Here is a 15,604-nt window from a genome sequence, read left to right on the forward strand (position 1 = left end):
AATACAAAAAAGAACTGTTGGGGTCAACACATTAGGCTTCACACGGAGGCACCAAAAATGTTGGGAACATAAATTCAGGCTTCATACGGAGGCACCAACTATGTTGGGATTTAATTGGTTATCAGAAATAATTAATAATTATTAATAATAATTAATAAGTATGTTAAATAATGTGACTTAATTAACATTAAATCACCTCGTGGGGCACCATTCCCGTAAAGGGAAAAATGATAGCCAGTTAAAGATATCAGTCTCATAAAATACGCTAAACTATTAATTTGGAGTTTTGATTAATAATTAAATTAATGACAACAACCAAAATTAACAGTAACGCCTGAAGGATTTCGGAGTTCTTGACGCAGCAGAGGTTGACTATTCATTCACTCTTGTGCAACATTAAACAGACAGCAGGTATGATTCCAAAGAATTATATTTATTCACAAACTAGCAAAGCAAACCAAAACACGCAAATTCTAACTATATACAAGCTGTGGTGTGTATATGTGTGTTGTGTGTGTGTGAGAGAGAAAGAAGAGAAAGAAAGACAAAGGCGGGTGTGGTGATCAAAGAGCAGTTTGGCCTACAAAACAAAATGGCTGACAACAGAGAACTACCAAAATGGCTGAATCAAGGCTGGCTTCGGGGGAGGTGTTTGTCTGACCCTGTGGTCAGAACAAAGACAAAGGAAAAGAAGCGGGAACTTTGAGATGCCTGTTTGGGTGTAGCTCTGTTGAAAGCCTATTTGTTAATGAGTCTATGTTAATGTGATATGTGTTGCAAACGGTCTGGATTAGTGCAGAGATTGTTTAGTTGTATGCAAGAATCCGTTTGTGAACAGTATTAGCAAACTAAACACTTAGCTTTTGGCGAAGCCAACTAATCAATGACCTAACTGCAAACAATCACAACAATAACTCAGTAAACAAAATCAAATCACATACAACAAGTTAAACAGTCTTGCTTGGCCTGTAAAGCTGTGATAACCTTTGCCCAGTTGTTACATTACCGATCCTTGAATGGATGGGAGAAAGAGTCACTTGGTGGTGTAATGCTTTGTTAGCCGGCAGAAGAAGGCTGGAAAGATGGTTCCAGGTGCAGTCTTTGTTGGGTCCTTTGTTCCAAAGTTGCAACTCCAAGGAAGCTGGTCGCTCAGGGTTTAGCAGAGTTAAACGCTGGGTGCTAACTCACTTAGTTCCTTGTTGCTGGAAAGCTAGTTGCAAACCTTGTGTTTGCAAGAGAGTCTGTGATCAATTGCCCTCCCTTTAGTGGTTAGGTGCTATGGAGCAAGGGTCTGGGCCTCTGCTGTTCCAGGCCCAGCCGGAAAAAGGTGTCAGCTGTTTAACAGCTGGAGCAAGAGAGAGATCTGAAGGGAGCAGACCTTGTACAGATGCCTGTGACATCACAGAGTCACATGTCACTGTAAAAGTACTGTCCAATCAAGTTGTGAGACTTGTGTCTCACTGAGGTGTGAGGTGAGACCTCCTGCGGAGATGGGTGTCACCTAGCTGTCTTTGTTTGAAGACAAAGAGCATGCAGAGGAAAAAGCCTTGAAATCAGTGATGATTTTACCAAATGATAAATCATCTGTGGTCCTGTGAATCCCAACAGAACATTAAAAAAAATACTGTCGAAATAAATAAATAAATACAAAAAAATAGACTCGTTCTCTCACTCAGTGCAGTTAAGTTGGTCATATTTGCTCTTTTTGTTGCGATGGTTTTAGAACAAACCCGGCATACCGGCTCGTCCAAATTACTGGGCTCCCCTCTGTCATTTGGTTTAAATCCAAAAGACTCCCACAGGGGCCATGGCATTTGGTTTAGGAACAAGTTCCATGTCTTTCTTTTATGCTCAACTGTTTTTTTTTGTTTGTTTTTTTTTTAACTCTGCCTCGTCTCCCCCTCACGAAGATCGCACTGTGTGTGTGTAGCCCATAGCCCCGCCTCCCCCGCAGAGACAAAGACACTCGATGACAAGAGCTTTCCCTTGGTTCATTACGCTAATGAACCAACTCACCTGGCTGCCAGACGATGCACAGCACGATGCACTCTTGTCGTCCAGTCTCTTTGGTGGAGAGAGACGAGGAAAACAAACACGAATGAATAAATTAATCGCAGCCGGAAAAGTTACCGTCTCCCTTTTAATTTACTGTGCAATTAACCGACTTATCGGGAATCACGTGACCCGTGGGACTCCCGAAAAAATTTTGGGCTGTCATTCGGATTAGACGAGTGTGGCCGGATGGTATCAAAGAGAGGCAAGATGATCAGAACTGAGGGAGTTGACCTACCAGAGAGCAACATAGGAGATATCCAGGACAGCTGCAAGTACCTTGGGATCCCACAGGCTAATGGAAATCATGAGGAGGCCGCAAGGAAGTCGACCACAACCAAATACCTCCAGAGAGAAAGGCAAGTCCTGAGAAGTCAGCCGAATGGTCAGAACAAGGTCCAAGCCATCAACATGTACACACTGCCAGTCATCAGATACCCAGCTGGGATCATAAGCTGGCCAAAGGAGGAATAGAAGCCACTGATATCAAGACAAGAAAGCTCCTCACTATGCATGGAGGGTTCCACCCCATGTCCAGCACCCTGAGGCTATACACTAAGCAGAAAGAGGGAGGCCAAAGACTAGTGAGCATCAGAGCCACAATCGAGAATGAAACATCCAAAATCCAGATGTACATCAAGAAGATGGCCCCAAAGGATGAGCTGCCAAGTGAATGCCTCAGACAACAGAAACCGGATGAGGGCTGACGTGCTGACGTATTGCGGTAAGCAAGTTGTGTCATTTCCGGTGTTTCTGTGACAGCGTCTCTGTACTGCTCTGGTGAATTCTACTAGCCTGCTTTCTGCTTTCTCACTTCAGTTGCTTTAACGTCTACTCCAAGTCTTAACCCACACTAGTTCTGTTTAAGCACTTATAGCTCTCCTCCTTTCTACGACTTTCTCGCTAATCTCTTAGCTGTTGTTTGCACGTTACTAGCCTTGGTAGCTACATTAGCTTTACAGTTAGCGATGGCTTCTCCCTTTGCTCTTTCTTGTTCGGTGTGTCAAATGTTCAGTTATGCCTCTGCCTCCTTTAGCGACAGTGGTAATTGTAACAAGTGTAGCTTATTTGCTGCGTTGGAGGCGGGGCTTAGTGAATTAGAAGCGCGGCTCAGCACCATGGAAAACCATTCAGTAGCTGCGGTAGTTAGCCAGCCCCCTGTAGCCAGTGCGGAGCCACATAGCATAGCCTTAGCCTCTGCTAGCTGTCCTCCGATAACTCCCGTTCAGCCGGGAGATTGGGTTACGGTTCGCCAGAAGCACAGCTCCAAGCCGAAGCCCACGGCTCACCACCAGCCTGTTCACGTTTCCAACCGCTTTTCCCCACTCAGCGACACACCCGCTGAAGATAAAACTCTGGTTATTGGCAGCTCTATTCTGAGGAACGTGAAGTTAGCAACACCAGCGGCCATAGTCAGATGTATCCCTGGGGCCAGAGCGGGCGACATTGAATCAAATTTAAAACTGCTGGCTAAAGCTAAACGTAGTTTCAGTAAGATTGTTATTCACGTCGGCGGCAATGACACCTGGTTACGCCAATCGGAGGTCACTAAAATTAATATTGCCTCGGTGTGTGAATATGCAAAAACGATGTCCGACTCCGTAGTTTTCTCTGGACCCCTCCCAAATCTGACCAGTGATGACATGTTTAGCCGCATGTCATCATTTAATCGCTGGCTGTCCAGGTGGTGTCCAGCAAACGATGTGGGTTTCGTTAATAATTGGCAAACTTTCTGGGGAAAACCTGGTCTTATTAGGAGAGACGGCATTCATCCCACTTTGGATGGAGCTGCTCTCATTTCTAGGAACCTGGAAAATTTTATTAGTAATTTAAATCCCTGACAACCCAGAGTTGAGACCAGGACAGAGAGTCGCAGTCCTATACGCCTCTCTGAGCTTCTAGTTCAGTTACCCAGCCATAGTTTCCATAGTTTTATACAAACAGTGTCTGTCCCCCGACCACCTAAATTATTTAAATCTAAAATTAAACAAAGAGGAGTTGTGCATAACAACCTCATAAAAATTAAAACCTCTTCCGTGACAGAAAGACAAAACAGGAGAATTAAATGTGGACTGTTAAATATCAGGTCTCTTTCGTCTAAAGCATTATTAGTAAACAAATTAATATCAGATAATCATATTGATTTACTGAGAAGCCATTAACATGTACACGGTAATTTTGATAAACGGCAACATCTTCCTTCGTTTGTGCCCTTCTTTTATATGCAAACGGAGATTTCTCCTCTGAAAACGAGTCTTTCTAAAAACTCCGGCCAGAGTGGAGATTTTGGAAAACTCCGGTTGCGCGTTTGCATGTAAACTGAAATAAACGGAGATAAACAGAGTTATAGGTAGCCCATGTCACAGTATGCGCCGGAACTTGCGCCTGTGTAAAAAGTGCGACCTATGTTGCTATGGTGACAATGAATACATGGAAGGCTTGAGCTTCTCGTTACACTGCCACCTACAGGTTTGGCATGCTCTTGTGTATATATACATGGGTAAGTGTAAACGAAGATCTTTTTGAAAACGGAGACGGTGAAATGTCCGTTTATGAAAATAACCGGCAACATGTAAACAGCGTCTCAGTCTCACTGAAACCTGGCTGTGTCAAGATGAATATGTTAGTCTAAATGAGTCCACTCCTCCCAGTCATAATAATACCCACATTCCTCGAGGCAGCGGTCGAGGAGGGGGAGTTGCAGCCATTTTTAACTCTAGTCTGTTAATCAGCCCTAAACCTAAACTAGATTATAATTCATTTGAAAGCCTCGTTCTTAGTCTTTTACATCCGACCTGGAAAACCTCGCAGCCACTTTTATTTGTTACAGTGTACCGTGCTCCTGGCCCGTATTCTGAATTTGTATCTGAATTCTCAGAGTTTTTATCCAGTCTAGTTCTTAAATCAGATAAAGTTATTATTGTAGGCGATTTTAACATTCATGTCGACATTGATAATGACTCCCTGGCTACCACGTTTATCTCATTATTAGACTCCACTGGCTTCAGTCAGGGTGTACATGAACCCACTCACTGTTTTAACCATACCCTCGATCTAGTTCTGACGTATGGAATTGAAATTGATAACCTAATAGTCTTTCCACAGAATCCCTCGCTATCGGATCATTATTTGATTACTTTTGATTTCTTTTTACTCGATTACACGCCACTCAGCAACAGTTACTATACTAGATGTTTATCAGATAGTGCTGTCGCAAAATTTAAGGAAATGATTACTCCGTCGTTAAATTCAATACCAAGTCCTTCAGTAACAGAGGTTTCCCGTACCGACTTTAACCTCTCCCGAATTGATCATTTTGTTGATAGCGCCGTAGGCTCGCTGAGAACAACACTCGACTCTGTAGCTCCTCTTAAAAAGAAGTTAACAAAGCCAAGAAAGTTCGCTCCTTGGTATAACTCTTAAACCCATAAGTTAAAACAAATATTGCGAAAGTTTGAAAGTAATTGGCGATTAACCAAACTGGAAGAATCTCGTTTAATCTGGTCAGACAGTCTCAAAACTTATAAGAGGGGCCTCCGCAATGCCAGAGCAAACTATTACTCAGCTTTAATAGAAGAAAACAAGAATAACCCCGGGTTTCTTTTCAGCACTGTAGCCAGGCTGACTGAGAGTCAGAGCTCTATTGAGCCTTGTATTCCTTTAGCCCTTAGCAGTAATGATTTTATGAGCTTTTTTTTATGACAAAATTCTAACTATTAGAGGCAAAATTCATGACCTCCTGTCCTCAGATAGTAGGCCTACCTATCTAACCTCAAACACAGCTGTAAGACCTAATATATATTTAGATTGCTTCTCCCCAATTTCTCTTCAAGAATTGACCGCAGTGATTTCTTCATCTAAATCATCAACGTGTCTCTTAGACCCCATCCCAACTAGGCTACTTAAGGAGGTCTTACCTTTAGTTATCACTCATATATTAGATATGATCAATATATCTTTATTAACAGGCTATGTACCACAGTCTTTTAAGGTAGCTGTAATTAAACCTTTACTAAAAAAGCCCACCCTGGATCCAGAGGTGTTAGCCAACTATAGACCAATATCTAATCTTCTCTTTATGTCAAAGATCCTTGAGAAAGTAGTCGCAGACCAGCTGTGTGATTTTCTACATGATAATAATTTATTTGAGGAATTATAGTCAGGATTTAGAGTGCATCATAGCACTGAGAAAGCACTAGTTAAAATTACAAATGACCTTCTGATTGCTTCAGACAAAGGACTCGTCTCTGTACTTGTTTTATTAGATCTTAGTGCGGCGTTTGACACTATTGACCATCAAATTCTACTGCAGAGACTGGATCACTTAATTGGCCTAAAAGGTTCTGCACTAAGCTGGTTTAAATCTTATTTATCTGATCGTTTTCAGTTTGTTCACGTTCATAATGAATCATCCTTACGTACTAAAGTTTGTTTTGGAGTTCCGCAAGGTTCTGTGCTCGGACCAATCCTATTTATTCCATATATGCTTCCTTTAAGCAACACCATTAGAAATCAATCTATAAATTTCCATTGTTATGCGGATGATACACAGTTGTATTTATCGATGAAGCCAGAAGAAAGTAATCAATTAATTAAACTCCATAACTGCCTTAAAGACATAAAAACCTGAATGAGCACCAATTTCCTGATGTTAAATTCAGACAAAACTGAAATTATTGTTCTTGGCCCCAAACAACTCAGAGACTCTTTATCTGATGACATAGTTTCTCTAGATGGCATTGCTCTGGCCTCTACTACCACTGCCGTAAGAAACCTCGGAGTAACATTTGATCAAGATTTGTCTTTTAATTCTCATTTAAAACAAACCTCACGGACTGCATTTTTTCACCTTCTCTCCTTCTCTCTCGTATCCTATTACTGCATCTTGCTAACTCGGCCATTCTGGATGTCACTAACTCGGCTTCTTCTCCGGAGCCTTTGTGCTCCACTGTCTCTCAGGTTAACTCATATTGCAGCGGTGCCTGGATAGCGTGACGTGTGTGGTTGTGCTGCTGCCGTGGTCCTGCCAGATGCCTCCTGCTGCTGCTGCTGCCATCATTAGTCATTAGTCATACTTCTACTGTTATTATACACATATGATTATTATCACACATGTATACTGCCAGATACTAATATATACTTTCAACATATTGTACCACAGTAGCCAGAACTATAACGATAATATTATTACTTTCATTAATGTTGTTGTAAGCTACTGTCATTACCGTCTGTCCTGCATCTCTCTCTCTCTCTCTCTCTCTGTCTCTCTTTCTGTCTCATTGTGTCATACGGATTACTGTTTTACTGTTAATTTATTATGCTGATCTGTTCTGTACGACATCTATTGCACGTCTGTCCGTCCTGGAAGAGGGATCCCTCCTCAGTTGCTCTTCCTGAGGTTTCTACCGTTTTTTTTCCCCGTTAAAGGGTTTTTTTGGGGGGAGTTTTTCCTTATCCGCTGTGAGGGTCCAAAGGACAGAGGGATGTTGTATGCTGTAAAGCCCTGTGAGGCAAATTGTGATTTGTGATATTGGGCTTTATAAATAAAATTGATTGATTGATTGATTGATTGAAAGAGGCGGAGGAGCAAACAACATGGAGAGACAAGCCTTTACAACATACGACCATCAGATAGTGGAAGTGGCTGATATCAAGAAGACCTACCAGTGGCTGAAGAATGCTGGACTGACGGACAGCGCAGAGGCACTAATCATCACAGCACAAGAACAGGCCCTAAGCACAAGGGCCATAGAGGCCAGGGTCTACCACAGCAGATCAGACCAAAGGTGCAGACTGTGCAAAGATGCCCCTGAGACGGTCCAGCACATAGTGGCAGGGTGTAAGATGCAAGCAGGATCAGCATACATGGAGAGGCACAACCAAGTGGCTGGGATAGTGTACAGGAACATCTGTACCCAGTATGAACTCGAAGTACCCAAATCCCGATGCGACACACCACCAAATGTGGTGGAGAACTACAGGGCTAAGATCCTGTGGGACTTTAGCTTCCAGACTGACAAACAGATGCTGGCTAACCAACCAGACATAGTGGTGGTTGAAAAACACCAGAAGAAGGCAGTGGTGGTAGATGTGGCGATACCAGCCGACAGCAACATCAGAAAGAAGGAACACAAAAAGGTGGAGAAGTATCAAGAGTTGAAAGAACAGCTGGAACAGATGTGGAAGGTCAAAGTTGACGTGGTCCCCGTGGTAGTGGGAGCACTCAGGGCAATGACCCCCAGACTGGGAGAGTGGCTCCGGCAGATTCCAGGAATAACATCTGAAGCCTCAGTCCAGAAGTGTGAAGTCCTAGGAACAGCTAAGATACTGTGCAGAACCCTCAAACTCCCAGGCCTCTGGTAGAGGACCCGAGCTTGAGGATGATACAGATACCACCCTGAGAGGGTGAGAGGGTGGTTTATTTATTTATTCATTTATTTTTTATACACATGCACTAGGGCTGGGCGATAAAACGACAGTGATATCTTTTTCGATAGACACGTGATCGATATCAATAGAAAATACGTTCGATAAAACGTCTAATAAAACAGGAAATCCCGGTCCTGAACCACAAGACATTCCTGGGGACGCAGTTCCAGCAAGGGCTTCAGCCTCTCCCAGCGCTCCCGGCCCAGCTAAGCAAGTTTGGTTGCATGAACAAACACACTCACTCCCTGCTGGTAACGTACGTACGTTCCAATAACCTCTTGAGTGAGACACACACTAGCAGTTTTATGTTTGGTTGCGCCTACGTGCCTTGTGTCTACAACTCATAACAAAATGGTGAAAGGAGAAAATGAGTGTGACAGGAAATTGTAGATAAATAAATTTATAAATCTGACAAAAGTCAGACCAATGTTGTTTGCAAACTGTGCAAGGTCGCCATCCCTACCAAGACTGGGAATACAACGAACCTATTTTATCACCTCAGCCGCTCTCACCCGTTGGAGTACAGCAGTATCAAACCGCCATCAACCGCTGGTACAAGTGAAACACCACAGAAGTGCAGCAGACTACAATGGAGAGGTACTCAGCAGCAGTGCCTTATGACAAAACTTCCAAACGTTAGAAAGAAATAACGGAGGCAGCTGCTTATCACTTAGCTAAGGACATGATACTGCTAAGCACGGTTGAGAAGCCTGGGTACAAGAATCTTATCCAAGTTCTTGACCGCCGATATATTCTACCAGGCCGAAAGCACTTTTCCAAGACGACTATTCCTCACCTTTACCTGATGTGCAGGTAATCTGTAGAAAAGGAGATGATGACAGCAAAGTATTTTGCCACAACCTCCGACATGTGGTCAAGCCGTACTTGTGAACCGTACCTTTGCTTGACTACTCATTTCATCAACCATGACTGGGTTTTGAAAACAAAATGCCTGGAAACTGCGTATTTTCCCGAAGACCACACAGGGGAGATAATAGCAGATGGCTTGAAGAAGGCTCTGTTGTCCTGGAGTCTGACTGAGGAAAAAATGGTGTGCACTACCACAGACAGCAGTGCAAATATAGGGAACTTAACAACTGGACACAGCTGCAGTGCTTTGGCCATCGTTTGCACTCAGCAATTGGTGAGTACTATGTTAATAACAAGAAATGATATACTTTATTTGTATAGCACCTTTCATACAAGAAATGCAACTGAAAGCACTTAACAACAGAGTTACATGCACCAAGTGCTTCTCAATGAACATACAATATGTTAAAGAGATGAATGAAAGTAACAAATAAAATGAAAATAGAATTATATACACCCAGTGCTTCATGAAGAATATAAAAACATGTTAATAATCTTTCAAAATCACAGTATCACTGTTAATTTCCTAACTTTTGGAACTGATGATAACTAGCAGTATCTTTTGAAAATTAATCACTATGATTTAATGTTAATGTTTAACTTTATTAGCCAATCAAGCAAAATGATCAAAGTTGTTGTTATTATTATCATTATTGTGTTCATGTTTATTATTATTATCATCATTGAAAGCAGCTGTAATTGCAGAATTACTTTTGTGTTTTTAGCAACCCTGCTTTATCTGTTATCAGTTACTTACGCTGGTGTTGTTGTATTTCTGCAGGTGCTGCAGAGAAGGATAAAAGAGTGGAAAGAGCTGTTGGTGTGTGCAAGAAAGTGGTCTCTGCCTTCTCCTACTCATGGAAGAAAAAGAGGGAGCTCTCTAAAGCTCAGGAACGCCTCCATCTCCTAAAACACCAGCTGGTCACAGAGTCATTAACCAGGTGGGGCTCAAGACAGAAGATGGTGTCAAGGGTCCTAGAACAACAAAAGGCAATCACTGAAGTTTTGTCTGCAGACAAAAACAGCAGGCACCTGATCCCAACGTGACAGGACACTGACGTTCAGTCACTGCATGAAGCCTTAAGTCACTGCACGAGGCCTGCATGAGGCCTTAACTCCTCTTCTGGAGTTTACAGAAGTCATATGTGACGGTCTCCTTTGTGAAGCCAGTGCTCCACCTGTTCCGCACAAATTTGCTAAAAATAAATGAACAGGACACTCAATTCACAAAAGACCTGAAGACCAAGATAATGACCTATCTTAATGAGAAATATGCCGACTCTGCAACAGATGATCTCCTCGACATGGCTGCCTTGGTGGACCCTAGGTTCAAGGCACAATACATCAGACCAGAGAAGGTAGTGGACATTAAAGAAAGAGCAGTGTCTGAGATGATGGATGAAGACCCAGGCCAATCACAGGCAGGTGCTCCAGAGGGAACAGCAGACCAGGGTGCAGAAGGAGGAGCTGCTGCTGAACCACCTCTGCCACTGGGTGTGAAGAAGCAGCGGAAATCATTAGGCAGTTTCTTCAAAAAACAAAGTCAAGAAGATGAAGATGATGCCTCACCTCTCACTTAAAGGCAAAAAGTTGAAAGTGAGCTGGAAAGCTACATGATGTGCCTTGATGCAGACAGTGAGTCTGACCCCCTGGAGTGGTGGAGGTTACACGAGCGCAACTTTCCAAGAGTGTCCCAACTTGCCAAAAAATACTTGTGCATCCCAGCCACCAGCACCCCTTCTGAAAGAATTTTTAGCACTGGGGGTAATATTGTCACCTGTACTAGGGCAGCCTTAAAGCCTGGAGCTGCGTTCACACCAAATGCGAATTCGCAAATTCACGCGTCAAGATTACATACAAAGTCAATGCAAAGACGCGATTAGACACGAATTTGCGCCGGGCGGCGCGATGGACGCGTCTAGCGCGATGCGATGGACGCGATAGAGGCGTCCAGCGCGGTGCGATAGACGCAAAATTCGCATCTATCGCCTCATCGCTCAAGTTGAAAATATTGAACTTTTGAGGCAAATTCGCGTGACGCTGTGCCGCGAAAGCCAATCAGCGTTGAGATTCTCCCGACGTCACTGGCGTGTGTCAACAACAATAAACTGTTACTCACCGAAGACAGATGGACAGACGCTCCGCAGCTGAAATGGAGTGCCTGTAGTTGGAGTCCTGTTGGAAGATCCTGGCGCCAACCCTCGCCAACAGGTCCTCAAACTGGGCCCCAGTCAGCCTAAAGTACCGCTGAAAGCGGCTATCATGCAGACGGAGTTCCTGGAGCAGGTGGTGAAACTCGCCAAGCTGGATGCGTTGCTGCAGGATAGGGTGAACCCAAAAACGAAGGCGTTTGGCCCTCCGACGCATTTGGGACCTCCAGAGCAGGTAAACAACAAAGCAGCGATGGTGGTTATCTCAGCCATGGTCGTCAGTGACGTCTTGACGCCCCGACGTCCAGTTGTTGATGCCGAGATGGAGGAGAAACTTATCATTGCGGTGTGCGGCTACCCGGAGCTATATGATACTACGTGTCTACTCTACAGAGACCGCAACAAAAAGGAGCAGGCTTGGGTGAAAGTCGCCGAGGAGACCGGTCTACTTGGTAAGTTCTATAAATATGTGTCTTTGCAGAATGGTTGTACTATAAACGTTAGCACTAGCTTAGCTCCGGTTAGCACAGCCGGCTTCCCCACTACTCGCGCGGATGACGCGATAACGTGAATTAACAAAATGGTCCAGCGTCCAAACCCACGCGTTACGGGCGGCGCGTTACTCGCGTCACGCGCGTGTAATTCGCTTCACTCGCGCCCGGTGTGAACGCAGGGTGAGAAGGTGAACATGCTTGTTTTACTTGCTCAAAATCTGCAGTGAAGCCATGGTTGAACAGTGCTTGCTTGAGTAATTTTTTTTATGTACATTCTGGTTTGATATTACCATAATAACTGGACTGGGTAACAGGTTTGTGTCATGTCAGATGTTAAGACAGTGACTACCTCAAGTTTATTCTAATTTCTGTTCACGAAATACTTTGCACTATGCACATATTTTAAGATACTTGACATGTTTAGTTATTACTCCTATTGATATGTGTACTTAAAGTCAAGAAGTGATATTCATTGTTTTATAATTTATTTGTGTTACATATACCAATATACATATATATATATATGTATATGTGTATATACAATATACACATATACATATATTGGTATATGTAACACAAATTATATATATATATATATATATATATATATATATATATATATATATACACACACACATATACATATATACATACATAACATACATACATATATATATATATATATATATATATACACACACACACACACACACACACAGTGGGGTACAGTGGGGGTCTTGGGGTCCTCCCCCAGAAAATTTTGGATGTGGTAGATGTGTTTTCCTGCATTCTGGTGGGTTTAGGGGTAGCATTCTGGAGATGGGCAGTACCTACATACATTCAAAGCCACCCTGACTTGCAGGGCCTTCACAAGTGAACCTGCATTCAGCTCAGAGTGACTGAACTAGTATATATATATATATATATATATATATATACAGTACAGGCCAAAAGTTTGGACACACCTTCTCATTCAATGCGTTTTCTTTATTTTCATGACTATTTACATTGTAGATTCTCACTGAAGGCATCAAAACTATGAATGAACACATGTGGAGTTATGTACTTAACAAAAAAAGGTGAAATAACTGAAAACATGTTTTATATTCTAGTTTCTTCAAAATAGCCACCCTTTGCTCTGATTACTGCTTTGCACACTCTTGGCATTCTCTCCATGAGCTTCAAGAGGTAGTCACCTGAAATGGTTTCCACTTCACAGGTGTGCCTTATCAGGGTTAATTAGTGGAATTTCTTGCTTTATCAATGGGGTTGGGACCATCAGTTGTGTTGTGCAGAAGTCAGGTTAATACACAGCCGACAGCCCTATTGGACAACTGTTAAAATTCATATTATGGCAAGAACCAATCAGCTAACTAAAGAAAAACCAGTGGCCATCATTACTTTAAGAAATGAAGGTCAGTCAGTCCGGAAAATTGCAAAAACTTTAAATGTGTCCCCAAGTGGAGTCGCAAAAACCATCAAGCACTACAAGGAAACTGGCACACATGAGGACCGACCCAGGAAAGGAAGACCAAGAGTCACCTCTGCTTCTGAGGATAAGTTCATCCGAGTCACCAGCCTCAGAAATCGCAAGTTAACAGCAGCTCAGATCAGAGACCAGATGAATGCCACACAGAGTTCTAGCAGCAGACCCATCTCTAGAACAACTGTTAAGAGGAGACTGCGCGAATCAGGCCTTCATGGTCAAATAGCTGCTAGGAAACCACTGCTAAGGAGAGGCAACAAGCAGAAGAGATTTGTTTGGGCCAAGAAACACAAGGAATGGACATTAGACCAGTGGAAATCTGTGCTTTGGTCTGATGAGTCCAAATTTGAGATCTTTGGTTCTAACCGCCGTGTCTTTGTGAGACGCAGAAAAGGTGAACGGATGGATTCCACATGCCTGGTTCCCACCGTGAAGCATGGAGGAGGAGGTGTGATGGTGTGGGGGTGTTTTGCTGGTGACACTGTTGGGGATTTATTCAAAATTGAAGGCACACTGAACCAGCATGGCTACCACAGCATCCTGCAGCGACATGCCATCCCATCCGGTTTGCGTTTAGTTGGACGATCATTTATTTTTCAACAGGACAATGACCCCAAACACACCTCCAGGCTGTGTAAGGGCTATTTGACCAAGAAGGAGAGTGATGGAGTGCTGCGGCAGATGACCTGGCCTCCACAGTCACCGGACCTGAACCCAATCCAGATGGTTTGGGGTGAGCTGGACCGCAGAGTGAAGGCAAAGGGGCCAACAAGTGCTAAACACCTCTGGGAACTCCTTCAAGACTGTTGGAAAAGCATTTCAGGTGACTACCTCTTGAAGCTCATGGAGAGAATGCCAAGAGTGTGCAAAGCAGTAATCAGAGCAAAGGGTGGCTATTTTGAAGAAACTAGAATATAAAACATGTTTTCAGTTATTTCACCTTTTTTTGTTAAGTACATAACTCCACATGTGTTCATTCATAGTTTTGATGCCTTCAGTGAGAATCTACAATATAAATAGTCATGAAAATAAAGAAAACGCATTGAATGAGAAGGTGTGTCCAAACTTTTGGCCTGTACTGTATATATATATATATATATATATATATATATATATATATATATACACCCCCCCCCCCAAATATTTTTATTGCGGATCTACACGACTCACATAAATGGCCTATTTGGGATTCAAAACAGTGAATTTCGCCAAAAGGTGACAAGTTTGCACCTATGACAGAGAGGCACCTATGACAGAGAGGCTCAATGTCGCTATGGCAGGTATCACACTACATGGCATGTCGCAGGAGGGAATTGATGATTTTTGGAGACATAACGATCAAATGTCATTGAGAAGTAACCAAAAGGGGAAGGGGGTGCTCGTGCGCTGTAATGGAGTAGTCATGCTTTAGCGGAGCTCCGTGCTGTTACCTCCATTTTCCTATTTAACTACTGCACCTGAATGTTTTTTCATCGCTGCCCTGCCGTCTAATTTGCACCGTATCTTGCCGAACTTGGTTTTTACACTATGCCTAAGAAAGACAAAAGCCAAAAGACGACATTCCACGTGGGCTCGGCTGCTGCTAGCAACGATGCCATATTAGCCGCCATCACTAGCCACGGTGTCGAGCTCGCAAAAGTCTGTACACTTGTGGATGACTTGAAGAAGTCAATGGAGGGGCGTCTTGACTCAATCGAAACATGCCTATCCACCCTCCAAAAAGAGCACCGCGAGGCTGAACACCGCCTGGATGACATGGATGAGGCTCTCTCAGCTGCAGATAGCCGCATCACAGTGCTAGAGGCGACATGTAAAGCGCTAACAGCGGGTAACAGGCTTCTCAAAGCTAAGGTGAAAGACTTGGAGGGTCGCATCCGCAGGCTTAACGTCAGGATTGCGGGCATCAAAGAGGGGGAAGAAAATGGTTGCCCGACGGAGTTTGTTTCGCGGCTGATTCCAGAGCTACTAGGCCAGGATAACTTCACTAGGCCCGTCAAAATTGATCGGGCCCACCGCAGCCTGAGGCCCAAGCCACTCGCTAACGAGCGACCACGGATCATCATTGCCAGAGTCCATAACAACAGTGACCTGATCAACATCTTCCGGCTCAGCCGTCAGCAGGC

At 43.5% G+C, this 15,604-nt stretch overlaps 2 protein-coding genes and 1 pseudogene across 2 annotated transcripts in view; 2 read left to right on the top strand and 1 right to left on the bottom strand.

The window, feature by feature from the left end:
• The window catches only part of brip1 (BRCA1 interacting helicase 1), a 238,687-nt gene that overhangs the window by 90,714 nt on the left and 132,369 nt on the right, over nucleotides 1-15,604 (bottom strand). The window lies entirely within an intron of this gene.
• On the top strand, nucleotides 7,537-8,567 carry LOC144462717 (uncharacterized). Its single transcript, XM_078166851.1, has one exon. The coding sequence runs from the start codon at nucleotides 7,648-7,650 to the stop codon at nucleotides 8,413-8,415; it is 768 nt and encodes a 255-aa protein (XP_078022977.1). The 5' UTR covers nucleotides 7,537-7,647; the 3' UTR covers nucleotides 8,416-8,567.
• LOC144462835 (E3 SUMO-protein ligase ZBED1-like) lies at nucleotides 9,190-11,338 on the top strand (annotated as a pseudogene).

Source organism: Epinephelus lanceolatus, chromosome 4 (assembly GCF_041903045.1).
Source record: "Epinephelus lanceolatus isolate andai-2023 chromosome 4, ASM4190304v1, whole genome shotgun sequence".
Taxonomy (NCBI): Eukaryota; Metazoa; Chordata; class Actinopteri; order Perciformes; family Serranidae; genus Epinephelus; species Epinephelus lanceolatus.

Excerpts from the sequence above, each read along its gene's own strand:
- LOC144462717 (XM_078166851.1), top strand. The coding sequence starts at position 7,648 with ATGGAGAGACAAGCCTTTACAACATACGACCATCAGATAGTGGAAGTG.